Source organism: Pelodiscus sinensis, chromosome 9 (genome assembly GCF_052426305.1).
Source record: "Pelodiscus sinensis isolate ZL-2025 chromosome 9, ASM5242630v1, whole genome shotgun sequence".
Lineage (NCBI taxonomy): Eukaryota > Metazoa > Chordata > Testudines > Trionychidae > Pelodiscus > Pelodiscus sinensis.
Window position 1 is genome coordinate 11,635,051 of NC_143060.1, and position 27,097 is coordinate 11,662,147.

Sequence of the window (27,097 nt, forward strand, 5' to 3'; positions counted from 1 at the left end):
TCCCTATCGGTTATAAGCAATGGATTTTTGGGGGCATACGGAGAAAAACTGTCAGCTTAACAAAAATCACCCAAATTAACTCCGCCGTCTGGGCTGCAGAGAGGCAGTGGGAGGAGAAGTCTGTGGACTTAATCCTTCCCTGGTGTAACCGAAGCGCAGGGGAGCGGGCCCGTTGTTCACCACCCAACCGCGGGACAGGCTGCACCGTCCAGAGGAACTTCCCGGGCTCTCCTCGGAGGGGGAAGCCCGCGGACCGGCTCGGGCTGGAGGCGGACGGGATAAGCCCGGTGTGAGGAGATGGCGGGTGGGGGCGTCGCACAGACCCCACAGACCGGGAGGCAGCGCTTCCCTCAGAGAAGCCTGGGGAGGGGGAGGGGGACGCTCGACAAGGCGGGAGCTGCCGCGGTTCCCCACAGCGCGGCGCGCTCCGCCGGCGGCTCCCTCCAACTTTGGCGGCCCCGAGCCGGCGTGGCGGAGACTGAGGGCTCCCCCTGCGTCCCCCGCCCATGGTTCGCCATGAGCGCCGACTGCACCAGCTACCTCGGCGCCGACGGGCTGCTGGTCGGCGGCTTCCGCTGCCCGCGGGCGGACGGCGAGGCCAGCGCCGTGTACTGCTGCGGCTTCCAGGACGTCAAGTACTGCTGCGATGACCCCCACAGCTTCTTCCCCTACGAGCACGGCTACATGTGGTGGCTCAGGTGAGAGCGGCTCCCTCCGCCGGCCGACCCGCCCCGGGTGTTGGGGGCCGGGGCACAGACCGCCCCGGGCGCTGGGTGAGCGGGAGAGGCGCCCTAGGGGGCACCGAGGGTGGGGCTGAGGCGTTGGCTGAGAGGGGTCGGCGCGGGGCTGCTGGCACAGACCCACCCGCCCCGGCGCTGGGAGGGGCCCGCCGGCAGCACAGACCCTGCAGCTTTGCCTTGGGCACTGGGGGCGCATCAAGGGACATAGGATCTTCAGCCCCGCCCTGGGTGTTGGGCCAGGTACGTGCAAGAGGCAGGGGCCCGGAGCCTTTGGGGTTAGGGTTAGAAAGCCCCAGGAGACTTTCTGCCCTTTGACTGGGGCAGTGTAAAGGCGCTTTCAACGCTGATGTTAACTGTCTCATGGAAAAACACTTTCAGCGGCACAGAGAGGCTTTAAAAACTGCGTCTGGAAACTTAATCTCCTCTCAGCGATGTCCCTCCCACCTAGCCTGAGACTTGCAGCTGTGCACTTGCAGTCCGGACCTGTGAAGAGTGCTGTTTGTTCAGCTTCATGTGTGTAATGGGGATGTAATAGTGTCGTCGATTAACAGATAAGCAAAAGCAAAATGCTATAGATTACACACATTCTCATCTCCCCTGTCCCCAGCACTAATTTTTTTTAGCATAGCAGGCTGGCCAGTGGCCTGGCTCTCGCTGGGTCCAGGAGCTTAGCCCCCCAACGACAGGGACTGCTACCACCCTGTGCAGCTGCCTCTGTATCAGAGGTAGCAGCACAGAGCAACAGGCAGCTGGTCCATGAGGCGAGCTGGTTTTAAACTGGCTCCCTTCGTGGACCAGCTCCCGCCTGGCACCCCAGCTGCTGTCTCTGATACAGAGGCAGCAGTGCGGAGTGGCAGGGGGCTTCTCTGGAGCGGGGCCAGAGCATACTGGCTACTGGCCCCACCTCCAGGGACTAAAGAATAGTCAAGTAACCAGTAAGATTGCATGAGGTTAATAGACTATTCAATTAACCAATATTTAACATCCCTAGTGTGTAATTGTTGGAATGACAGTTGTTGTTTTTTATATTTGCTGTACCCAGGTATTTTTAAGTTCTCCTTCCTCTCAAGATAGTAATGGCAGAATTACAGTTATTAAAATTAAGGATCTTTTTACAAAAGTTCCAGGCACAGATAAATATTCATTGCTGCTGTTTCATTAATACATTTGGAAACAGTGAACATGCATGTGTGTGATCGCTGATTGCCTACCCCACCACCATTTTGAACCTAAAATGAGGGGAATTACTGTCAAAAGCATGAGAGCTGATCCTGTTAGCTTGGGCTCTTGAGCATGAAGTTCCGGTTGACTTCCATGGAATTTTCAAGTGTGGAAGCTCTAAGGATTCAGCCCTTGATGTGCATGCTAGGAATGGGAGATGCTTGGAAACTTACAAATTATATCTCAGTAGACCTAGTTCTGCAGGGTTCCTTGCAGCCTCTACTCCAGAGGGACAAGTGAGGAGAAGTTGAGGTCAACAGCATCTCTCCGGAGGAGCTCAGCACTGTGTGGGATCAGATTCCAAATATTTGTACTGTTTCCATCTCAGACAGAACTAAAGATTAAGGAAACTTTTAGGGACAGGCATGAGTGATACTATGGAAACACACTCCTGTAGGAGGAATTCTGTAACGCAAGTACCAAGAATAATAAAAACAGCAAATTGGAGTGAATTTGCCGAAACCTTTGCAGATAGATTCGTGAGTGTGTGTATGTCTGTCTATCCATCCTATATTGCCTTAAGGGCTTCCTTAAGGCATTACCAACATTAATTCAAATAAATATGTACTATAGGCAGTGAAACTGTTTTGTAACAAACAACTGAGATGTTTTGATTCTTTTTTTCCCCTCCCAAAAAGCATCTGCTTTTTGTAGAAAACTGGGTTTTGTTTTGTTTACCCACTAATTATTTCCCACTGCTATAAACTAACTCATAGGACCTTTGTTTGGGCTATCCACTTTCAGATGCCACTAGTAACATCATAGCAGTTAGGAAAGATGTTAGGTTGAGTCAAGATATGTTAGGTTGAGTCAATAAGTTCTTGGTTGAGGTCCTATGTCCACTTTCATTTCATTCATTCTCATCACTGTCTCTTTTCCTTTTTGTTCAACATTTGGTAATCTGCCTGAAGATCCTTGAAGTACAATTTGAATTGCTAAAGTAGTTGAAAATGATACTATGCAGTACACTGAAAAGAAAGAAAATTGGGACTGTGTAAACTGCTTTGTAAAAATGAAGAAATTGTGGGCACACTAGAAATAATATATTTTGTCTTGTGCAGTAAAAGACTAATGTCCTTTTTGCACTAAAACTAGAGAGCAAAATTATCTATTTGTATAAATCCATTGCACCAGCAGGGAATCTGATCCTGAAATCAATAGAATAGCAGAAGGGAATTTGGCCATAAATCTTGAGGAGGTGTCTATTTCTTCCTCTGTCATGCTAGGCACTCTGCCAAAGTCACCAATTTCAACCAAGAATGTTTGGTTTGGACTCCACTGTGATTGTTAGAATCTTTTCTCTATCAGACAGAGGGTTAATATAAAACAAAATGAGTTTTTCTATCACCTCCCTCTCAGCAATGAATGTGTCACTTGGAAGCACTTGTCAGATGCTGGTGTGTAAAGAGGCTGCATGAGAACAAACTGTTTCAGCAAGTTGACTCCTCCTTAGATAATATTTTTCCAGTATTTGCCTCCAGATTGTTAGGTGATGGATACTCATGTTGAAAGATGAATCATTGCAACCAAGGGGGACTAGTTCTAGGGCCAAGAGTTATATGCAGTCACTCACTAAAACTCTGATGTGAGTTGTCTAGACTGCAGGCTTTGTTTGGAAGAAGCTTTTCCGGAAGAGATCTTCTGGAAAATCTTCTTCCAAAAGAGAGCATCCACACTGAATGGACGCTATCTCACATTTCAGCTGTGATAACTGTGGACAGAGTGGCCACCAGGACACCTGTGCTTTTTCCTCTTTCCTCTTCTTTTGAAATAACTCCCTCTTCCTCATCCACACACTCCTTTTTCCAATAGAGCTCTTTCGGAAAAAAGGCTTCTTTCTTGTAGAATGAGGATTACCAATGTTGGAAAAAAACCCCTCTGTTCTTTTGATTTTCTTTTGGAAGAACGCGATTGCAGTGTGGATGTAATTGATGTTTTTCCAGAAAAAATTCTGTAGTATAGACATACCCTAAGTGAGGAGGGAGAATGCTGCCAGTAATAAGTCATGTTGCACTCTTCCGGGAAAACCACATTTCATTCAGCAAAATAGATCAGATGTTCTAGGCTAGGGGTCAGCAACTTTTCAGAAGTGGCATGCCAATATTTAACTTTCCCAATCCCATTCAGTGCAAGCCCTGCCCCCTCCCATCCTGTCTCTGCATCCTCTTTCATTCTCCTCCTATTCCCACATCCCTGTGCACGCAGCGCACACACAGGCAGGGCAGCAGTGCTGGGACTCGCAGCTCCCTGGGAGCTGTGCTGGGGCGAGGAGACGCCAGGAGGGCAGAGTCACATCCCTGCCCAGCCTAGGTCCCGGGGCTTGCTCCTCACCTGCAGGCTGTGGCTCCCAGGACTGGGTCAAGCAGAGCCCAGGATGCTCAGGTCTGTCTCCAGCCCCCGGCTAGGCATAGCAGGGCGCTGGGAAAGGGTCTCCCTGCCCACAAAGAGCGGCCATGGCTTAGCCGGTGCCCCATGGAAGTGGCAGCAGTGTGTGACTGGCCGCGCCACCCCAATCTGTGGAGTAGTCCCAGCTCCTCCCCCTCCTAGAGCAGGAGGCAGAGCCTGTAGCGGGGGTGGGCGAGAGGGGTGTTAACCCCTTACCTCCTGGGAGCTGCATGCCCCCACCAGGGTGTGCAGCACCTGAGGGAACCGTTAGCTGTTCAAAACAGCTGGTGATTCTCTCTAGGAACCACATGCCCCTGTCAGGGTGGGGGCAATAAAGACTTCACATGCTTCCCCACCCTAAGGCCAATCAAGGTCAGTGAGTAGGGGAGCACGGGAAGTTTCCTGTCCCTATCTCTTCCACCCTAGGCCCTGCTCCTTTTAGGGTGGCCCCCCTCTTCAAAAATTATTGCCCAACCCTGATATAGGACACCGCTTCCTCAGGAATAATAGGCAGAGAAAAATATATTTAAAATGTATCCACTAGGACTGAGGTTGACATGGACATAGGAGACAGATTTGCTGAGTGTCTCTGGGTAAGGTTAAAAGGGGTAAAAAGCCAGGATGATGTCATTGTAGGGCTCGATTACAGAGCACCTAACCAGGAAGAAGAGGTAGATGAGGCCTGGGAGTGCACAAAGTCTCTTATTCCCTGCACAGGGTGCATGGTGCTTAGAGAAGCCCTGGCATGCTCCCCCATCCCCAGGTCTCAATTGGCCTGGGATTGGAAGAGTGGCTGCAGGCTAGATCAACTAGCTTTGTAAGCCAGATCCAGCTTGAGGAGGCTGTCTTTCCCACCCCCATTCTGTACCCCTGTTCTGGGGAGACAGGATGTGAACCTATGATCCTGTCCTCCCAGGCAAGCACCCTATCCCCTAGGCCACACAAGAACCCTCTAGAACCCACCCCACCACAGGGAAGCCCCTTATCCCGCCTGCCCCAGAGCCTCCTGGCTGTCCCCCGACCTGCCAAGGTGGCACTTGCACCCATGACCCCGTCCTCCCCTGGTGAGTGCCCTAGCCCCTACGCCACGCAGGACCCCGCTCCAACACCTTACCGTGGGGAGGCCCCTTATCCCGCCTCCCCCAGGGCCGCAACACTTTCCCCCACTGCGTATTATCCCACCAAGTCTCTGTGATACCAACTATATTGTGTTTATTTAATAGCATTGCAAGTTCTTCCTTCTTATTCCCCATATTTCTTGCATTAGTATAGATACTGATTTGATTTTGGCCCCCAATTCTGCCTTATCTCTCTTTTTATTCCTGCTATTATAGCCCATGCTCTCCCCAACTGCTAGTTCTTAAGAAATACTACATAATGCATTTGGATGGGGCGGCTGGTCAACCAAAGGCACCCAGGAATTTGGGTGTCAGTACTAGGATTAAAATTCAGGAATTTCTGTCTCCAGGTTCTATGATCATTACACTACTAGTCATGCCTCTACTAGCTGTTAACATTTCTAACATTCACAGGACAGTTCTTTTTAATATGGGTCTATTCCATGAGAGAGTCCTGAACATCTATTATGAGTATTTTGGTGGTTTTTCACTGATTTTTTTTCTTCCAACTATTTTTCTTTGTACTTGGTACACAATTCTCACCTCTTTCTCTCTCTCATTTTGTTACAGCATCTCTGTTTCTATGGAATTTTATTTTTCCAAAGTTAATTTTCCTTTGAGTCTTCATCCCTTTACCTATTTCTCATACTCTCTCCGATTTCTTTTCCCATAAATGCTTTTACACTTTTTTGGCCTTTTCTGACATGGCTTTTATTTTTTCTTTCACCTCAGAACCTGGCTTTTATTACAAAGGATTCTGTGTATGAAGGTCTGTGTAGTTTTATGTATCTTTATGGATTTATTGGCCCCAAATCTGAATTGTGGCTAGATGCAAAGGTGTGTCTTCATTAAAGCCACCCTTTTGTGTTCTCAATCCTGGGCTGATCTAGACCTGTCAGGTACCTCCTCACAATTTAACATGGCCTTAGTTTGCTCTAAATCGGGTGGGATTGGGGGCTGCTGACCCACAAGAAATCAGCTGGTGGCTACACACAAGTAAGATGCAAAAAACAAAAACAAACACCCCTCCCCCCCCAAAATCCCAAACTCTCACTGACGTGGCTCCTGACTGAGAAGCAGAAAGACATATCCTCACATTCCTCTTGCGCACCAGTGCCTAGGGGGGGCCCACGTGTGCTCCAGCGGGGGCCAGTGGAGGTGACCTGTGCATGCTGTGATGCGGGCAGAGTGAAAACATGGGGACAGAGGCTTCAGCAGCGTTATTGAGCATTCTTAGTACAAACCAAGCACCAAATGGGGGAAGGGAGTACAAATCCCAACTCTCCCCCCCCCCCCCCCCCCCCATCATCTCTATCCAGGGACTACTAAGGTACTAGAAAACTCTACATTTTTGGCAGACAATGTAGCAGTTAGCTGACAGGAGTACTGTATCCAAATCCTTTATAAAAGAAAGAAAATTAAATAAATATTAGACCTACTCAGTTCTAATACTAACATATTCTGACAAGTCACTAAGGGTAGGGCTACACTGCCACCCTAGTTCGAACTAGGGTGGCTAATGTAGTCATTCGAACTTGCAAATGAAGCCTGGGATTTAAATATCCCGGGCTTCATTGGCATGTTCCCAGGCGCCACCATTTTTAAATGCTCCTGCAATGAGGAGTAACAGTAGTTCGAATTAAGAGTGTTAATTCTAATTACCTAGTCCGTGCTGCGTGTAGCCGCGGGCAGGTAGTTCGAGCTACCAGGCATTTAAAAATGGCGGCGCCCAGGAACATGCAAATGAAGCCTGGGATATTTAAATCCCGGGCTTCATTTGCAAGTTCAAATGACTACATTAGCCACCCTAGTTCGAACTAGGGTGGCAGTGTAGCCATACCCTTAGGGACACTGGTTAGCCTTAAAATTTTAATGTATATTCTTATTTTGTTACTAACTCTGTGGAGAGAGACCCCATCTCCACTCTGGAAGAGGAATGGAATCTATTGTGTTATGACAAGGGGGCAGATACATTTCAGCTCTACATAAAAACATCAGAATGGCCATATTGGGTTAGACAAAAGACCTTTTAGCTTGGTATCCTGTCTTTCAACAGTGGCCAGTGCCAGGTGCTTCAGAAGGAATAAGCAGAAGAAGCAAACATTATGATCCATCCCGTCTCCCAATCCCAGCTTTTGGCAAACAGAAGCTAGGGACACCATCCCTGCCCATTCTGGCAAGTAGCCATTGATGGAGCTATCCTCCTTGAACTTATTTTGTTCTTATTGGAACCCTGTTATAGTTTGGGCTTTTCCACCATCTCCTGGGAAAGAGTACCACAGGTTGATTGTGAAAAACATTATTTTGTTTGTTTTAAATCTGCTGCCTATACATTTAATTGGATTGGCTTCTTTTGTTATGTTAGTGAAGAAATAAAGAACATTTCCTTATTCTATTTTCCACACCATTCATGATTTTCTAGACATCTAACATATCTCCCCCACCCTTCAGTCATTTTGTTTCCAAGATGAAAAGTCCCAGCCTTATTAATCTCTCCTCATATTACCCCTAATAATTTCCATTGCCCTTTCTGTACCTTTTCCAAATACAATATATACTTTTTCAGATGAGCTGACCAGATCTGCATACAGTATTCAAGATGTGAGCATACAATGACTTTATGTAGAGGCAATATGGTATTTTGTCATCTTATCTATTCCTTTCCCAATGATTCCCAATATTGTGTTAGCTTTTTAGTTTTTACACTGCCACTGCACATTGAACAGATGTTTTCAGGGAACTATCCACAAGGATTCCAAAATCTCTTTCATGAGTGGTAACAGCTATTTTATATCTATAGTTAGGATTATATTTTTCCATGTACATTACTTTGCGCTTATCAACACTGAATTCCATCTGTTTTTGTGTTGCCCAGTCACCTAATTATGTGAAATCCCTTTGTAGCTCTCAGTCATCTTTGGATTAGTCTCTGTTCACCCTTTTTAAGAACATTTGTAAATTTAACAGCAGTGATCCAAATGCTAATCCACCACAACACTCTTTCCCCCCTATTTTTAAAGAGGAATACCTAGCACTGTTTTCATGATGATCTTATAATCCTTCAATTACTGGAATGCCCAGCCTTTAGTTATTCTTAATCACCCTGCCTTCCTCTTTTTATAATAAACTCCCTACCCCAAAGGCAAAGCTACAAAGCAGCTCAAAATGCGTTGCATTTAAGAACTGCTTCTGGAGTCAGGGCATGCAGCTTTAAGCAGATCTTAAGTATGAAATCCAGAGGGTTCAAACTCGGGAGGGGAAGCTACTGCCTCTAGCTCCCCATAAATAGTGCCCTTGGCTCCAGTCCTGTGGGAGGGGACGGTGGTGGGGCTGGAGCGCCAGCACGGGCTCCCCAACGCTAGGGGGAGAGCTCTGAGCCTCAGAGGTTGGATCCAGGCAAGCTAGAGGGCTGCATCCAGCCCCCAGGCCTTAGGTTACTCACCTGTTCTAAATTGTGACACGTTCCCTTGGTTTAAAGGAACTGTTAAAATTGCTAGCTATAGCTATGCTCCTGTTTTCCAGCCTTTCCCTTGCACTAGCCAGAGGGAGAGGGTTTGGATAGGAAGAAGGTTCAAGGCAACCTGAATATCCTCCTTTGTGAATTGATTCTCTAATGGTTATTTATGCTTACTTTAAGGCAATCTTTATGAACGGTTGGCTGATACCAGTACTTTGGTGCCTCTACTCTGGTTTCCCTTTGTCTTTAATTGTGTGTGTAGCACTTACTCAAGATAAAGTAACTACAAATAACCAATTTATTTCAAATCAGTGTCTATGAGCATGGATGAATGCATGGATGAACCAGGAGGGGGAGCTGAGATAACAAAACAATTAATATTTTGCCTCTGTCCAGCATCTCAGACCAATGCACTCCTCAGCAGAGTTTGTATTTTCAGCTTTCTTGATTGATGGCCCCTCAGGAAGTTAATTAAATAAAGACAGTGAAAGAGAATATTATTTAATAATTTTGCCTATGAAGTATGTAATTGTTTATCAAAAGCTTGTAAGTAATATACGTTGGATTTTAATGATTTTTTTCATAGATTGCTTGGTTGTAGATCTTCAATGGAAAAATATTAAAGGAACTATCTGTTGCAGATTCTAACTTTGTATCCATTTCAATTTTTCTTAATTAATGTTAGTCTCCAAGAGAATAGTTGCCATTTCTATAGCTGACTAATTTGCATTCTCTTTAATCAGAATTCTTTTGGATAGCGCTGATTATTCTTGCCAAAGTAATATTTCTATTCTAAATCTGTGTTTTCTATGGTGTTAGTAAGAAGGCATTGGCTATCACATATTAATGTACTGATATTACACAGCTGTGCATCTGTATTATGGCTGATCTAGCCAGCACATTGGAACAGATGATATAGGGTGTTCACTGAGGCTACACACAAGGCTATTCTTAATAACAAAGCCAACCCCGAGCATGTGGTGCTTGTCTTTACATTTACCTCTCCAAATGAAGATTATAGCCACCATCAATTTCTTTAATCTGGCCCTCATTGGCTAGCCAGGTCTCACTCAAAGTAGCAATGTCAGCATTGAACCTTCTCAGCTCTCAGGCAATGAGAGCTATTAGACACTCAGGCCAGTCAAACTGTCACTGTCCATCAGTGTCCTAACATTCCAGGTTTCAAATCTAAGTGTAAATGTTTTTCTTTTCTTATTGTTGCCCCTGCAAATTGCAAGGTGTTCCCTCTGGCTGTGGTTACCAGGCAGGTTGGGATGAATAACAAAGAGAGCAAGGGCATATTAGTCTGTATATTACTGATCTTTCCTGTTTTTGTACAGCTGAGCATGCATGGGCTTCTTTAATATTTGTAGGAGGCTGTGCACAATCTCTCTCTTTTGTGCTACAATCTCCATTATACTGTATTTGGACCTTCAGCTTTTAAAGCTAATATTAACTGAAGAGAACCTATACTGCTTTTACTTCTTTAGAGCCTCCACCCTTACCTGGATCACCTCCAGTACATTTCCTTGTGCTTTGTCTATTCTGGCTATAGGAGCTTAAGTTGAAATTTGAGAAAGGAGATCAGAACCCACCTGGATGATCCTTTTTTTTTTAAAGTACATTGATGGTATCCTCCCATACTTGTACTAGGCTGCTTGGCTCTTATGAACAAAACAAGAAGCAATTAAAAAGGAAAGGAAGAAAAAATAAATACAGGGAATTGGAAATCTTTAGTTTAATCAGATTACAAATATCATGAAAAAGTTTCAGGTCAGAGCAAATCTGTATGTTTGTTTTGTTCGAGACCTAGTTTTCTTCTAAAGAGTTATTTTTGCTGTGGGCAGGTAGGAGGGTACACACACAAGTTTAGCTAATTCAGGTTTATAAATACTCACTGTCTCCTATGTTAATGGTAGCAGCTATATCTGATGGCAGTGTTGATTTACTCCAAATTCATGGTCATGATCTAGAGAAGCCCCCCACAATTTGTCTGTCTGAATCATAGGCTCTTTGTATAGTGGTGTTTGGGATTTAAAGGGTTAACCAGTTACCCACTAAGCATCACCCTTATAGGTAACTGGTGGCCTGGCCTGACCAGAGCAACCCCTCATGCGGCAGGCCCGGCCAGGCTGGAGCAGTCCTCCACTTGCAAGCAGGGGGCTACTCCAAGGTTAACCAGTTAAACCTAGCATTTAACTAGTTAACATGTTAAACAATAATTAACATCCCTAGTGGTGTTTTACTGTCTTGTAACTTGACACACAAAATACATAGAACAATTCCAAGGGCCAATATTCTTCCTCCCTCCCTACCCTGCAGACAGGATATGAGTGACTCCCACTGAAATCAATGAGAGTCAGACTCCTACTGTGTAAATGCAGTTTCTTGAGCAGAACATTAGAGTCTGAAATTCAACAAGTTTTGATCCCACTGAGACATGGTCCCGTCCCTCTCCTGCCTCCCCCACCTCCACACCGTTTCTTTCTGTTCTGTTGTTGCTTTATCAAAACCACAAATCAAAAGTTTACTGTGGAAACTCCCAAGGGTGCAGTCATTTGGGTTGAGTTCTAGATGGGGAACTGTTGTGGCTGGCTTTAAACGATTAGTGGGAGGAGGGCCACAGTTGGTTTATTTGGCTTTTGGACTTTCATCTTGTAGAATGAACTCTGTAGTCGAAAAAATGGAAAGAAGAATTGTAAGAAATGAGAACTAGAGAACCATTAGAGTGCCTCTCCCACAGTTAATTAATATTATAATAACATGTATTTCTTGGTTCATTTCCCATTCCTGAATATCTTCTTTTTTATGCCTTTGTTACTATGTGAAAATGAATTAATTTTCAATTGTACACTGCTCCTTTGCAGCAATGAATACTGACAAAGCAACAAACTGGTCTGCTTTCAAAACTTGTTATAGTAAAACAAAGGCAAATCAGGTCATGAAGTTCTACTCTCCCCTGCAAACCTACTAGCGAAAAAGAGTGGTGTTTGTTTAAATCATTAAATAAACCCTACTAGCCCATTTTACACATATTGCAGAACCAAAAGGAGAGAAGCCTGTGACAAATATGTATCTGCTGTATCAAGCATGGTCCTACTCAACATTAAAATACATGCATTTTCTTGAAGTACAAAAATTAACCTTAAATCTAAAATATTTAATACTCTTTTTATGTTCCTTCAGAGAAGAGAGCCAAAAATGAAGTAGGGACTCCTAAGCAAGTTCTCCAGTACTTTTTATTGATTTTTCTTGTTAGTTTGCCTTTGACATTGTGATTTTTTTTTTTTTTTAAGAAGCCCATGGGTAATTTCTTCCAGGTGTTGCACATCTTGCAAACAAACTGTTGCAGTAAATTATGAGCCTCTTCCAGCACAGAATATATATATTTCTTTGTTTTTCTGGTGACTTGTTTGGAGGTGGGCTCAGGACTAGATAGTTACCTCAGTGATACCAGTTTTACCTGGGCTTTGCTTCAGTGGAGATACTCCTCATTGACATCATTGTAAAAAAGAACAGAATGAGGCCAGAAAAACTCTAGGTAACATGATAAAAGCACTTGGCTACTGTAAATTGTCTTAGTTCCACTGAGAAACTATGCCATTTTATACCAGCTGGCCCTAAATCTGTACCAACAAACAGGAAAGGTTGTTTCTCTGCCCTATTGAATACAAGTAACCTTCAAATCCCATGTTAGCGATTGGTCTGACAGGCATCACAGATTAGTGTGTACATTTAATCACTTTGTTTTCTCTCTTTTCAGTGTTGGAGCACTTGTGGGTCTGTCAATAGCAGCGGTAGTCCTACTTGCTTTTATCATCACAGTGTGTGTTCTCTGTTACTTGTTTATCAGTACAAAGCCACGCAACAAACTGGATACAGGTTTAAGCCTGCAGACAGCAGGTAAGATCAGGTTTTTGATGTTGACATCTTCTGCAGCAATAAAGATTTACTTCATCAAGAATTTTAAAATCCCATTAGTGGTAGAAATGTAGCCGTGTTAGTCTGGTGCAGCTGAAACAAAAAACAGGACTATGTAGCACTTTAAAGACTAACAAGATGGTTTAATAGGTGATGAGCTTTCATGGGCCAGACCCACTTCCTCAGATCAAGTAGTGGAAGAAAATTGTCAGAACCATATATACCAAAGGATACAATAAAAAAAAAGTGAACACATATGAAAAGGACAAATCAAATTTCAGAACAGAAGGGAGATGGTGGGGGGAGGAAGGGAGGGAGGTAAATGTCTGTGAGCTAATGATATCAGAGGTGATAATTGGGGAAGCTGTCTTTGTAATGGGTAAGATAATTAGTGTCTTTATTCAAATTTGCGTGTAAAGTGTCGAATTTAAGCATGAATGACAGTTCAGAGGATTCTCTTTGAAGTGAAGTCTTAAAAGGTCTTTGAAGCAGGATGCAGGTAATAAAGTCGTTGAGACAATGTCCTTTCTGGTTCAATGCCCACAAAACAGATATCAAACAGGATCACAAAGAAAATACAGTTTCTTGCCATGATTGTTGGACTGTGTCAGCTGACTTGGACTCGCATGGTACCAGCAGCAAGGTGTTGCAAAATCTCAAACCATTCCTGTTACAACTCCTTTTATAAAGGAGTAACAAATAAATAATAAATATTTAATAATAGTGGGCTTCTTTTAAAAATCACAGGACGTGCTGAGAATTTTGTCTAAAGTTTGGTTTTCAGAACACATAATAACAGCATGATTTTTAACTACATCTCAGGGTATTTGAAACCCCATCACAAAAAAAATCTGTTATTTCGGATTTATCTTCACCAGTTCACTGATGGAGCAAATCTTTATCTCTGCAAGATAAAAGGCTTTTGTAATGTCCCAGAGCACATGCAGTAACTCAAGCCCAAACATCTATATTGCAGTCTTAACTCCATAGCCGAAGCCTGGACACACACATACCCAGTGCCATCCCGAGCACACCACCTAGAGCTCTGGTGGTGATTAAATGGACCCAGGGCTCTGGCTGCTGCTGCAATAGCAGCAATGGCAGTCAGGAGCTCTGGGCCTCTTTGAATCACCAGGCTCTGGGGCAGTTGCCCCCTTTGCCCCTCTATCAGTGGGCCTGTCCTCCTACCCTTGTACACACACAGCAGAGATGTTCCTCTGAAGTATGCATGACGAGTGACTGAGACTGTCTGTCTTAAGAGGCAGTGCACTGTTTCTACAATTTCTCCAGCAGCTGTATCTCTCTCTCTCTCTCACTCACTCTCCCCTCCCCATATACCACATCTCTGAAGAGCATGGGAGAGGGCAGACAACAGAGCATGAGAATTTTCCCTGTCTTAAAAAGATGGAGCGTGACATCTCTCAGAAACTTACCCAGCATGGGCAATGTGTTGGGAGCACAAAAGAGCAAGTGCCCCCCCAACACCATGGGCAGGAAGGACAAGGGGCCAGAGCCTCTGGGCAGCCTGGGGGATTAGCATGGGTCTGGCGCCGGCATCAGGGATCACCCCTCCTCTCCCGCACTCACCAGCACACACACATGCTCTCTGTCTAGCCCTGAACCCCGTCCCTTCTGAGGGCCCAGAGCTGGCCCATGATGACTTACCAAAATGTGTGGGGTGCCTCCCCTGTGAAAATGATTGCCCATCTTTGGTCTAGACTAGAGGACAAAGAAAGTCACCATGGAGTTTTTTTGGCAGCCTCCCAGAGCATGAATCCATTGGGGTTATGTCTACACTGCAAAGCAAAAGACTTGAATCCTGGGTCCCACCTTGACTCAGGATCAGACCCTCCACCTCTGTGGAGTTCTGGGACCTGGGGTCCAGGCCTAGATTAGGGTGATTGTGTGTAGACAGAAGGGGGGTTAGGCTTGAGCCGGAGTTTGAACCATGGTTTTACACTGCAGTATAGACTTACCCAGACCTATGGAGGACTAGAGATTAGAGACTGAAAAAAGACCTGAACTATTAGGTCATCTAATCCAGTGGTTCTGAACCATTCCATACTACTGTATCCCTTTCAGGAGTCTGATTTGTTTCACATACTCCCAAGTTTCACCTCACTTAAAAGCTGCTTGCTTATAACAACAAACCAAAAATACGAAAGTGTCACAGCACATTATTATTGAGAAATTACTGACTTTCTTTTCCCCCCATATAATTATAATTGTATATATTTTAATATACAACTGAACTATAAATATTGTACTTACATTTAAAAATATAGTATAGAAATCAGTATAAACAAGTCATTGTCAGTATGAAATTTTAGTTTCTACTGACTTCACTAGTGCTTTTTATATAGCCTGTTGTAAGCCTAGGCAAATATTAAGATGAGTTGATTTATCCCAAGGAGACCTCTATGTCCCCCCAGGGGTACACATACATGTGATTGAGAACCACTGATCTAATCCATGCCATCCTCTTAGTTAGAGAAAGATGGTTACCAGCAGTGTATTTTGTAGTGCTTTGGGCAAGCTATACATATTTATTATTTAACTCTGTTGCTGTTTGTTTTACTGAAATGGTTTTGTTTTTCAGGCAATGAGACTAGAGGGAGTTCTTTATGAGAAATATAGAGCTACTGAAGTAGATTCCATCAGTGCTGCAATACAGTAGGTACTGTGAGAATGTCATTCATCTATCCCTACCCTCCATGCCCTCAGTTCTCTAAGCAATGTGGTGGGCACAGTCATTTTTCAAAATGCTATAAAGTCCCAGGTGGAGTTTTAGGATGTTGAAAAATGCTAATGCCAGAGAATGGGTAACTTACACACTAATGATTGTTTATCGGTGGGTCTGCTTGATTCACCCAAAAATGCTCCGCTGAAAGAGAAAGAGGATTCCCCTCATGCCATTGTTACATTAATGGTCAAGAGGCACTACAACTCAATAATGGGGCAGCCAGTGTGCCCTCTTGTGGAAAAAGATTCTTTGGTGATGAACAGATGAAAAGCATGCATGTAAGAAAGATAGGGACGTATACATCAGGTGAGCAGTTCAGCATTGTTCTGTTTTCTGACTATGTAGTCTGTATTGTAGGGCTGTGGAAAGTTAATCTGTAAGCATCAGCCTTTTTGGGTGATACTTACCGGTTTCAGTTAACTGATGGGGGCTGGAGCACTCCCCACCTGCCATGGACAGGAGGCTGCTCCAGCCCCATCAAGGACCCGCCACAGAAAGGGACTGCTCTTATCCCGAGCAGCCCTGGTCTATGGCGGGCCCAAGTGCCCCTCAGGCCAAGGCTGCTTCAGCGTGGGCTGAGAATCAGCGGCAGCCCCAACTCCAGCGCAGGGCCGGAAGCAGGAGCCCCATAGGCTGAGAGCTGTCCTGCCCAGATCCCGCTTAATCTGTTAACTGGTTAAAAGCTATGTTAACCTAACATTTAACTGGTTAACTGATTGACCAGGATTTTACATCCCTACTTTATTGTAGCTATGCCTAATCTCAAAACGAAGTGGAGACTTACAAACCGGTTTCTCATTCTGACTTCATTGAATGCAGGAATAGTTATAAAAGATCAAGTTGCTATCTCACAAACAAAGCTAGGAAGCATTCGAAATACAATGAATGTGCTTCATCCTTGAGAAGGAATTTATAAATGATTTGTGAGATATTAGGTGGAATGAAACAATTTTTTTCTTTTTGTTTGGGGTGAAAACTCATGGCTAAGCATCTATAGAGCATGTGCAATAGACCAACAGCACCTGTCAATGGGGAGAGGGAACCTTTATGGCTCAGCAGCTGTTCTTGGAATATAACAAGGCTATGTAATAAACAGACATACAAGCAGTGAGAAATCTGTTCTTTATGTTACTTTTACATCCATTCTAGCAAACTGAACCAAATGTTCTCTATGGATATTTCCCTTCATCTGTAGTATGGAGGAAGTTGGCTTGGATTGTTCTGCTACTTGTTTTCTGTTGAAATATTTATTAGGAAAAAAACTAATTTTGAAACACAGCATTGTGCAAAGGCAAAAGACCATTGCTTTCTATTGTTGCAAATTAGATGGCTCATGGGAGAATAATGGGATGGTAAAATTAAAAAAGAGCCCAAAACTAAAAAGTCGCCCTTAAATAAATAAGTCATTTGTTTTGTCTTAATCTTTTGATTACACTGTGGATTCTAAGAATAAAAGTGCCTGCAGTCCCTGTGGCTTTAAGAAAATTCCTCAGATAAATTAATCTTGAGTTCAATGATTTATTCTGAGGCAGTAACATTTAGTGAACAGATTATGAACTAGGACCTCATGAGTTCTAATCCTGTCTCTGACACCAACTCCCTGTGTAGACTTCAGTGTTCACATTTCTGACAGGGATGATAACTCCCTACCTCCCAAGCATATTGTGAAGAGTAACATCTGTGCAGTGCTCTGAAATGTAGCATGTTAAGTGATGTTGCTTATTGAGACGAAAGGGAAGAAAGATTCATATGGATAAGACAAAGAAAAAGGACATCTGTTAATTAGGGAAAGGGGACTTGAATGAGTTTGGAGTTCTGATTCAATTTTGATAAAGACCCAAAACTTCACAGATTAATTGAGCCTCTTGAGTATGCAAAACTGGTCAAAAATACCATGAGAATTAGCTTTCATATGAGGTTTCTTGTGGGATTTTTGTATAGGCTGGAAATAGGAAGAGCCTCTCGGCCCTGGTCTACACTAGGGAGTTATTTTGAAATAACTCCCTTTATTTCGAAATAACAAACAGAACGTCCAAACTATTTCAAAATAAGTCTGGTTATTTTGCAATAACTCCTGCTTGTCATGAGGAATAATGCTTATTTCAAAATTGTTATTTCAAGAGTTGTTTATTTCAAAATAATTTCCTAATGTAGACATGCCCTCAGTGTTTAAGCAGTGGTGCTTCTAAGAATTAAGAAAAAAAGGTGTTTGCTGTGAAAGTGAAAAATAATGTGATGTGAGAAAGATATCTGAACTTTTCTGAACCTCAGCAAATATTCGGTTGAAGATTTGGGAGGAAAGTTTTGGTCCAGAGTGGTTTCTCCTATCCCTGCTTTAAATATTTTCAGTTCCTTAGCTGCTGGATTAAACAAAAAAAGTCATTTATTTTAAAATAGGTCGATATATTTTGATGTCTCCAGCTATTACCAGAACTACTCTGAAGTGGCAGGAACTATCCCCCCAAAGCTTATAAATGGTCTTACTGGAAGGGGGTCAATGTGACTTGCCCATGCCATACCCACTGTTGGGGAAGGAAAAGATATTGGTATGGATTCTGGTACGTTTCTTTTGGATGGGGATCCACAGGGAGGTGGCAAACTTCTGCACCTCCTATCAGAGTGTCAGCTCACCACCCTCCTATCTGTGTGGAGAGCCCCTTTGATTCCACTCCCACTTGTGGATATACCCTTTGAATAAATTGGAGTGGACATAATTGTCCCTTGGGAGAAGAGTGTTCATTTTTGTGCTGGACTTACTGACCTGGTACAATGAGACCATGCTGTTATGCTCCATTAATGCCAAAAGAGTGGTCACAGAGCTAATGAACATCTCCATCCGAGTCAGGGTGCCTAGGGAAATATTAATGGACCAAGGAACAAATTTTATATCTCAGATGATCCAGCAACTCTGCCACTTACTGAAAATCAAGACTTTACAAACATCTGTATACCACCCCCAAAAAAATGGCCCGAAAGAGCACTTTAATAGAACTCTAAACACAATGCTTTGTAAGTTTGTCCTGTTTGGATATTCGTTATTGGGACCAGCTCCTTCCTTCCCTCATGTTTGCAGTTCAGGATGTCCCCCAGCCCCCCAACAAGCTTCTTGCCTTTGAGCTTTTATACAGAGACAACCCTGAGGGATTCTAGACCTAGTCTGAGAGAGGTGGGAGGAACAACTCTTCCGAGCCAATAACGTGGTGCAATATGTAGTGAACTTGTGAAAGAGACTTGAAGCGTTAGGCTCATTCGCCTGGGAGAACCTCATGCACACCCAAGAGACCCAAGATGCAACAGGCATGGTTTGGCAAATTCCAGCCTGGTGATCAGGTGCTATTACTTTTGCCTTGCTTGGATTCAAAATTCCTTGCCTGCTGGCAAGGCCCTTACGAGGTGATCCAACATGTGGGACTTGTGGTATATGAGATCAAAATACCCCAACAAACATAAAGTGCATTAAATCTACCGTATTAATCTCTTGAAAAGTTGGAGGGTCCAGGAAGACATACTAATAATTCCTTACCCACCAGAACTGGAGCTGGGCATCAAATCCAGGGAAAGTCCAGATTGGCTCCAATCTCAACCCCAAACAGAGGCATCAGGTGCAACAGCTGATCGCTACCTTCTCATTCATCTTTTCAACCAAGCCAGGCCAAACTCACCTAGGGGCCCACCATATCCAGACATAACCAGGAGTTAGGAGAACCCCTGACCCATTTTCCAGAAGCTAAGGGAGATCCTGATAGGAACGCCAATCAATGCTGGCACTAGGGTTATCAAGGAGTCCTTCAGTGACTGGAAAAGCCCAGTGGTACTAGTCCCCAAGCCTAATAGGAGTATCCTTTTTTGCATCGATTGCTGTAAGGTTATTGCAGTATCAAAATTTGATGAGTGCCCAATGCCTGGGGTAGCTGAGCTGCTTGACCAGCTCGGAGAGGTGGAATATAATACCCCCCTTCACATAACCAAGGGATACTAGCAGATCCCCCTCACACCTGACTCCAAGGAAAAGATAGTGTTCTCCTCCCCTTTCAGGCTCTTCCAGTTCCAGACCATGCCCTTTGGTTTACCTGGTGCCTCTGCTACGTTTCAAGGACTAATGGACGTTCTTCACCCCCACAACTGGGACATGGCAACCTATTGGAATGATGTGGTGATTCATAGCTGTGACTGGCAAACCCACCTCAAACACATGGCTGCAGTGCTATAGTCCCTCAAAGAGACCAGACTAATAGTGAACCTTGCTAAATGCCACCTCGGGAAAGATGAAACTACTTACTTCAGATATTCATTGGGAAAAGGCACCATCTGGCACTTGATTGGCAAGGTCCAATCCCTCAAGCTGTATGCCTCTCCATCCTCAAAAAAGCAAGTATTCTGGCTTTTGAGGCTGACCCGTTATTATCACCACTTCATCCCAAATTTCTCTTCCATCATGGCCCCTCTCACTGATCTCCTCAAGAATGAGAATCTGAAAAAGATCCAGTGCACCAGAGCCTGTGAGGAGGCTTTCCAAACCTTAAAGACCCAGCTCTGTTGAGAACCCCTCTTGTACTACTTGGACTTCACGAAAGAGTTCTTGTTACAAACAGATGCCTCCCACATGGGTCTAGGAGCCATTTTCTCCCGATATTAGGAGGCAAAAAACAGCCTGTACATCAGTAAGAAATTGTTACCGAAGGAGAAAGCCTACTCCATGATCAAAAGGAAATGTTGGCAGTGAAGTGGGGGGTGGACTCACTCTGCTTTTACCTCTGAGGCACAGGACTGGGAAGGCCCCTGCAAAGGCAGACATCTTCTCCTGGAGAGTGAGGTGCAGTTGGGGAGGGGGACAGAAAGGAGTCCTAAGGGGTATGTGCGCGTCTCTTCAATAGCTGAAGAGAAAACTACCCAGAGACAAAGGAGGGAATCCCAAAAATTCCTTTGTCCTAGTTTGCGATTCCTATCTACATTCCTATTGGCTAACTCTACCTTAAGTTAGATATATTTAACCCCTTAGTCCCCAGGCTGCTGGCTAACCTTCATGATCATGACACCATGGAAGCAAGTAAGTCTCACCCTTACCCCTCTTGGTGAAAAAGAAGGGGAACCTACAGAGAAACCTCAACTAAAGGGAATCTGGACTTTTGGGGCTATGGCCCAAACTTAAAGACACCGGTAAGGAGCAATTCATGGCCCCTGAGCCAAGAACCAAGTGGGAAAAGCCCCCAGTCTTCTCCTTCCTCCATCCACCTACTCATTACACTGTAGCCACTAGGCTACTTGGCTTTCAGGGAACTGATCACAGTGACCTTATCTTTGCCTCTGGGAACTGAATTTTTCTCGATTTTATTTTTTTTAAGCCATGCCATGTCATGGTGACTGCTATGGACAAGCTAGTCTTTAACGTCCTGTGATATTACCATGCATACACTGCATAGACATGGATTTCTTTCCATCTATTTAACATATGCAGACAATAGCTGAAATAGTAGATAAACTAGTAAAATGTAAGACTCAGGTGCTGTGTGTGTTTTGCTGAAAGTGCTGGGTGAACAGCTCTGCAAACCAAAACTCTGTGTAGCCCTAAAACATCTACAGCCCAGAAGCAGCAATGCAAACATCCTCACATCATTACACATTAGTTTCTGACCCTGAAGAACAATCTCTGGGGTAAGAAGGTAATTCATTCTTGATGTCTGTTCAGGCCTGCCGAGGGAGGGGGACAAAAGGGACAGTTGCCCTGAGGCCTAGCAATTCAAAAGGACCTGGGACTCCCGGCCACCGGTGCTGTCACTATGGCAGCAGCAGCAGGAAAAGCCATAGGCCCTTTAAATTGCCACCAGAACACAGCGCCGTGCACTCAGCACGACCCTTAGGGCTGAGAAGAGTCCCACCGCCGTTCTGAGCGCTAGCTGTCCCCACTCCCACCCCTTTCACCCAAGGGCTCGCCTCTTCCGTGGCACTGAACTGGGTTCCGCACATACCTTCTTGGGAGGCCACGGTAGTTGTCATCCCCGCTGTGTCCATTCACTCCTTGGTCACTCTGCCAGAGTTGCCTATAAGAAAACCAATACAGGTAGTCATTTTGGGTGTGTCTAGACTACAGGGTTTTGTCGACAAAACTGGACTTTTGTCGACAAAACTAAACCTGCGTCTACACTACCGCTGAGTTCTGTCGACATAACGTCGACAGAACTCAGCAGTTTTGTCGACGCTGGTAAACCTCATTTTACGAGGAATAACGCCTTTTGTCGACAGAGTTCTGTCGATAGAAGGCGTTATTGCATCTAAACTGTCCTTTGCGTCTACACTGCCATGTCGACAAAGCAGCTTGCTTTATCGACAGAACTGAATGTAGTGTAGACGCTCTTTGTCGACAGAAGCTTTGTCGACAGTATCTGTCGACAAAACTTCTGTCGACAAAAGCCTGTAGTCTAGATGTACCCCTTGTGACATATGGAGATACATATCCACTAGGAACTGTACTGAAATTGGCTGTTGACCTCTCGTAGGTCATTTCAGCCACTTCCAACCTGGCCCTCATTAGATTCTGAGTCATAGATGAAGATCTTTGTCTGCCATTAAAAGTCCCTTGCACAAACTCTTGTTCTTTCCCTAATGAGAAAATCTAGTGGAGGAAGAATTAGTGGAAGTGGGTGGAATCTGCGGCATGAAGAATTTGCTGTGCCTTCTATTTTATTTTAAGATTTTCTTTGATGATTCTAACTGCTAATGGCTCTTCAAAAATTAAAGGCTTCTAAAATAAAGTAGCCAAGGAGTTTGTTATAATATATGGAGATATACCTATTTCATAGAACTGAAAGGGACCTTGAGAGATCATTGAGTCCAGTCCCCTGCCTTCATGGCAGGACCAGGTACCATCCCTGATAGAGTTGCCCCAGATTCCTAAATGGCCCCCTCAAGGATTGAGCTCATAATCCCAGGTTTAATAGGCCAATGCTCAAACCACTGAGCCATCCCTCCCCCCATCATAAGCCTTTAACTCTGAAGTGCCATTAGCAGTCAGAATCACCAAAGAAATCTAGGGGGTTACAAAACGTAGTACTGGTTATTTAATAGGTAGTGCTCTTCACACTGCCAGTATTGAACTAATCCCCTCCCTCCGCAGCATGGTGGTATGGCACATTTTGATGCTGGAATTGCCATCTAATTGTAATCCCAAAATTTTCCACTTTCGCATTATTCATAAGAGTTAAATTAGCCCAGATGTTCTGAACAATTTCCAGTGCAGGATATTAGGGGAAATGTAGGTGGGCTGAACATATAGCTTCAACTGGTATTCTTCACTTCCTGTCTAACTTACTTAAACAGCTCCTGTGTTTCACCCTGCAGAAGTAGCCACAGTAGTTCATACACTGATCTAAGGGAGTATGTGCCTATATGTTGTTGTATATAGGTATCCAGAAATGAAATGTATAGCTTACTTTAAAAGTGTGTGTTGAGGTCTCAGAGGGGCCCTGAATATAAATGCTAAACAAACTACACAGTCTTCAATGCAATTATCCTTGGTCATTTCAATTCAAGCACATTTCTGATCTTTATGTAAAGGGACAGCATAAGACACAGTAACCATTTAGGTACTACTTAAGCCCTGAATTGAGTACATATGTGGATTTCAATGGTGCATCAGTCTTCTAGAGGCTGTCTTTCCAGAGGTGAATTTCACCCACAATGAGCAAGAACAAATATTTTATAAACAAAAGCCTGTTGTTGTGTAAATCTAAATATGCTTGCTGTTTTCCAGGCATGGAACCATATACTTCAGTAGGCACCAGCTGAAGCAGTGCATCTGCACAGCCAAATGGATTCAGGAAATACTTCCTTAGCCATAAGATGGACTATGATAACCAGTCTCCAGAACCTGACTGACTTTCCCAGTATGTTCTATGGCAACTATGACCACCATTAACATTGAGAGCCAACAAGAAGCTGTGCCTGTTTATGTGTTTCATGTAGCCAGTAGTGTGCACATGTTGTATGGAGAAACAATGATGTATTTTGATTTGCACCACTTGACCAAATGATGCTAGACTTACTGGTGTAAATTCTGACTTACCTCCTTGCAACTCCAATGAGTTATCCTAGGTGTAAGTAAGAGAAAAATTTGCCCCATCATATTGAACAGCTACTTTCTTTCAAGCCTTTTCAGTATACTATCCCAGTGTTGTATATGTCTGTTGTCTTTATGGTGTCTTTCTTCCTCTAATACATTGTCTTTCAGCTGGAGGTGATAGTTTGACTTCCACACACATGTGAATAGGACCCCTTAATAAAAGTTGAGTTGCTTGTGGGCTCTTAAAACACATTTTTGCTCATTTGTATTGCCACACAAACTGCACATCTTATTTCCTTGAGGGTTCTTGGGAAACAGCAACCATACACAGTGTTATACTAGAATATTTCTAAGTGCTGTAAAGATGCAGACCATACTTTCCTGAGTAGCGAACACTGACCAGTGACAATTCCAGTTTAACTTGGCAAGTTTATTTAAGACATGAGATGAAAAGCTTCTCTAACTTTAGATGGAGGAGGGGACAGCGGGGGAAGATAAATAACTAAAGCAAAGTCTCAAAGAGAGAGCATAATGTGCATTGCTTTTGCAACCTACCGCATAAACTTGATCTCTCAAAATTACAACTGCCTTTGCAGTACATGTACCATAATTTCCAGCTTCCCAGATTCTCAAAGGAGCCTAAGGGAGTTACGTATTCAATTTTCATTTATTTTTACCACCTAATTTGCTTAGGTTCCTTGGAGAATTATTATCCTGGTAGTCTGCAGGAGGTGTGACAGTTATTTAAAATAAAATGTGCACAAAGTGGCTGGCTCTTAACGGGGATCAGGACCAGTCTAGCTATGACAAGCTTTGTTAGGGAGATTGAGCCCATCAGTGTTAGACAGTTCCCTAAACAACAATAATGAAGATGATTCCAAAGTGGAATTTAAGAATTTCTTGCATCACTTTACTACTTTTTCATTTTCATGGTATTCCAGCATAGCCTTTGAAAATAAAAGTATAAACAAGTAGTCAGGTAAATTAAGCAAAATATGCTATGATATTTTAGCATTTAAGAATGTTTTTCTAATAGAGTTATGGGTACTATTTAAAACAGCTACTGCTTTTTAGTAAAGCTGGGCTTTGTTTAGGGACTTCCCCCCCCAATTGGGGGCAATTCCAAGACTTTGTAGTTCAGGCCTATCTCTACAAGATTAATTGAAAAGGGAACAATTGATTCGGTCTTTCTGAACCCACCATAACGTAAAGGTTAAAACAAACTGTGGAGAAAACTGAAGCTAAAGTTTAAACAAATGAACCTAACTCCACTTCACAGGGCATGTGATTAATAAATGAATGAACTATGGTGTAGTTAGCAGTTTCTTCTATAGCTTATTCCAAGGTGGGGGACCTTGTATGATGAACTATCCCCACCATAGACCGCTTAGCCTAACTGTGAGTTACATAGCTAAGGATCAAACGTGTCCAAAAGCCTTAATATTCATTATTGCCAAGTCTTATCTTTTCTCTGCTATAAAAGATCCATCTACACTACAGGATGGTGATCAATTGTGCAGCAAAGATTTATGAGCACAGACTGCATTCATATAGGAGAATCAATACATTTAAAAAGAGTGAAATGATTGTTAGTAAATTGTATAATCAATTGCTTGACCACACATCGGTTCATTATGAAATACACTTAAGACTAAATAACCAATATCAGTCAGTTTATTGCTAAAAGTCAACAGTAGTACAGAAGAAAAAAGATTCAATATGACACCAGTTTTTGGCAAGTCCTGTCTTGCAGCACTATTAAATTAACCTTATACAGTGTCTGTGCTTCCAAAGTTACACATTTCATGATTTTACAAGTTACAAAAAACCCTCTGCACGTTACTAAATATAAAACCCACCAGTTTCTTAACGTGTTGTTCGTTCTGTGTCTTCCTTATCTTTGTTTTGGATACTCACATTCCAGGTCCTGGTCCATCAAAGTGTCAAGGTACCTCTCTAACTTATATGAGGGCTGAAAATTAATGCACTTTGCCTTTGGGAAGTTCTCTATTTTCTAACGCAAAAGCTGATTTCAGCTTTACAAAGTATTATGGGGTACTTAGCATAAGTGAGCAGGATTCTATCCATGTAACTGCTAGACGTATATATGTACAATATAATGCTATTGATAGTGTATGCTTAATGCATATTAATGTGTGGTGTGAATAATACATATTCATATATACATGTTCCAGTATACGTTTGTCAACAGTAATTAATGGGAGAGGATGGTTTGATGCTCCCAAGGAAACAAGGTGATAGCACGGAAGAAGGAGTGATCTAAAAGTCTGACTTGCATTTGAATTGCTCTGCTTGCTTATAATGTTGTATGACTCAGTAAAATTATTGGTGGTGATCCCCCAAAAAAGTGCAAACTTAAGGGCAGCTGGAAACTGCAACATGTAATGCAGATTTGATGTGACCTTCTATTGTCTGCTCTATTTTCTTAGCTGGGCAAGGTTTGGGCAGCCTCTGGATTACTGTATTTGAGACTGGGAAATAACTTCCTTAATTTAATGAGATGCTGCTGCTATGGTTTAAGATGTCAGACAATTATCATTTGCCAAAAGATCATGTGTCAGTACTTCTCCACTTTTGAACCAATGGCTACCTCTGCTTTTTAATTTTTAAGTACATTCAATTCACATTTGTTACTCAGATACCAGGCACAGTCTTCAATTTGAATAGTTTGAGTGATACCAGAAAGAAAGAGAAGCAGCAAAACAAAAGTGAAATCAACATTCCCAGGGATTCAGTAGCACCTTTGTAACCATGATGAAGAATCTGTTTTCTGATTATTTATTCAGGACACATCTACAAAGCAGCATTATTTTGGAATAACTGAAGTTAGCTCTAACAGAGTAAGGACCAGAATCAGGCTACATGTCCTATATACAACGCCACCACAGTTTGGGAAGCCCATTTCTTCATATCCTTCTGTTTCCTGCTGTCCCATGGGAGCCAACTGAGGTCACTCAATTAGAGTAAAATGCAAAAAATGGGGCAGCAAATCCCAAAAGCTGGTAAATATTCCAATAGCTTTACACTATGAATAAGGAAAATTATCTTTTTCATATGGATAAATGAAAACCATTTGATTAATTTTGTTAGGGAAATTATATATATATATATATATATATATATATATATATATATATATATATATATATATATATATATATATAGTGTGTGCGGATAATGTATTTACAAATGTTTAATCTGATTTAATTTTTGCTATAAAGCAATGAATTGTTGGGATTAGTCTTTTGCCATACCATAAAAATACAGTGAAAATTCTTGAAACCGACAGAGGGAAGCCAACACATTTATCATCCTCAAGATCCAAATCCATAAACAATCATTGGTAAGCTCAATCACATGGGCTACGTCTAGACTGGTATGATTTTCCACAAATGCTTGTAACAGAAAAGCACTTTTTGTGGAAAAGCGGCCATG

General features: G+C 43.1%; 1 protein-coding gene across 4 annotated transcripts; it reads left to right on the forward strand.

The window, feature by feature from the left end:
• On the forward strand, positions 1-26,742 carry SHISAL2A (shisa like 2A). Of its 4 annotated transcripts, none has more exons than XM_089780421.1 (4): positions 1-698; positions 12,685-12,820; positions 15,442-15,519; positions 23,333-26,742. In XM_089780421.1, the coding sequence occupies exons 1-3, from the start codon at positions 298-300 to the stop codon at positions 15,517-15,519; spliced, it is 615 nt and encodes a 204-aa protein (XP_089636547.1). In that variant the 5' UTR covers positions 1-297; the 3' UTR covers positions 23,333-26,742. The 4 variants fall into 4 exon arrangements, with proteins under 4 accessions (XP_089636547.1, XP_006126454.2, XP_006126456.2 ...); XM_006126394.5 differs by having other exon boundaries at positions 21-698; positions 12,685-12,824; positions 15,442-15,515; XM_006126393.5 differs by having other exon boundaries at positions 23-698; positions 12,685-12,824.
• Positions 26,743-27,097: the final 355 nt, after the last annotated feature.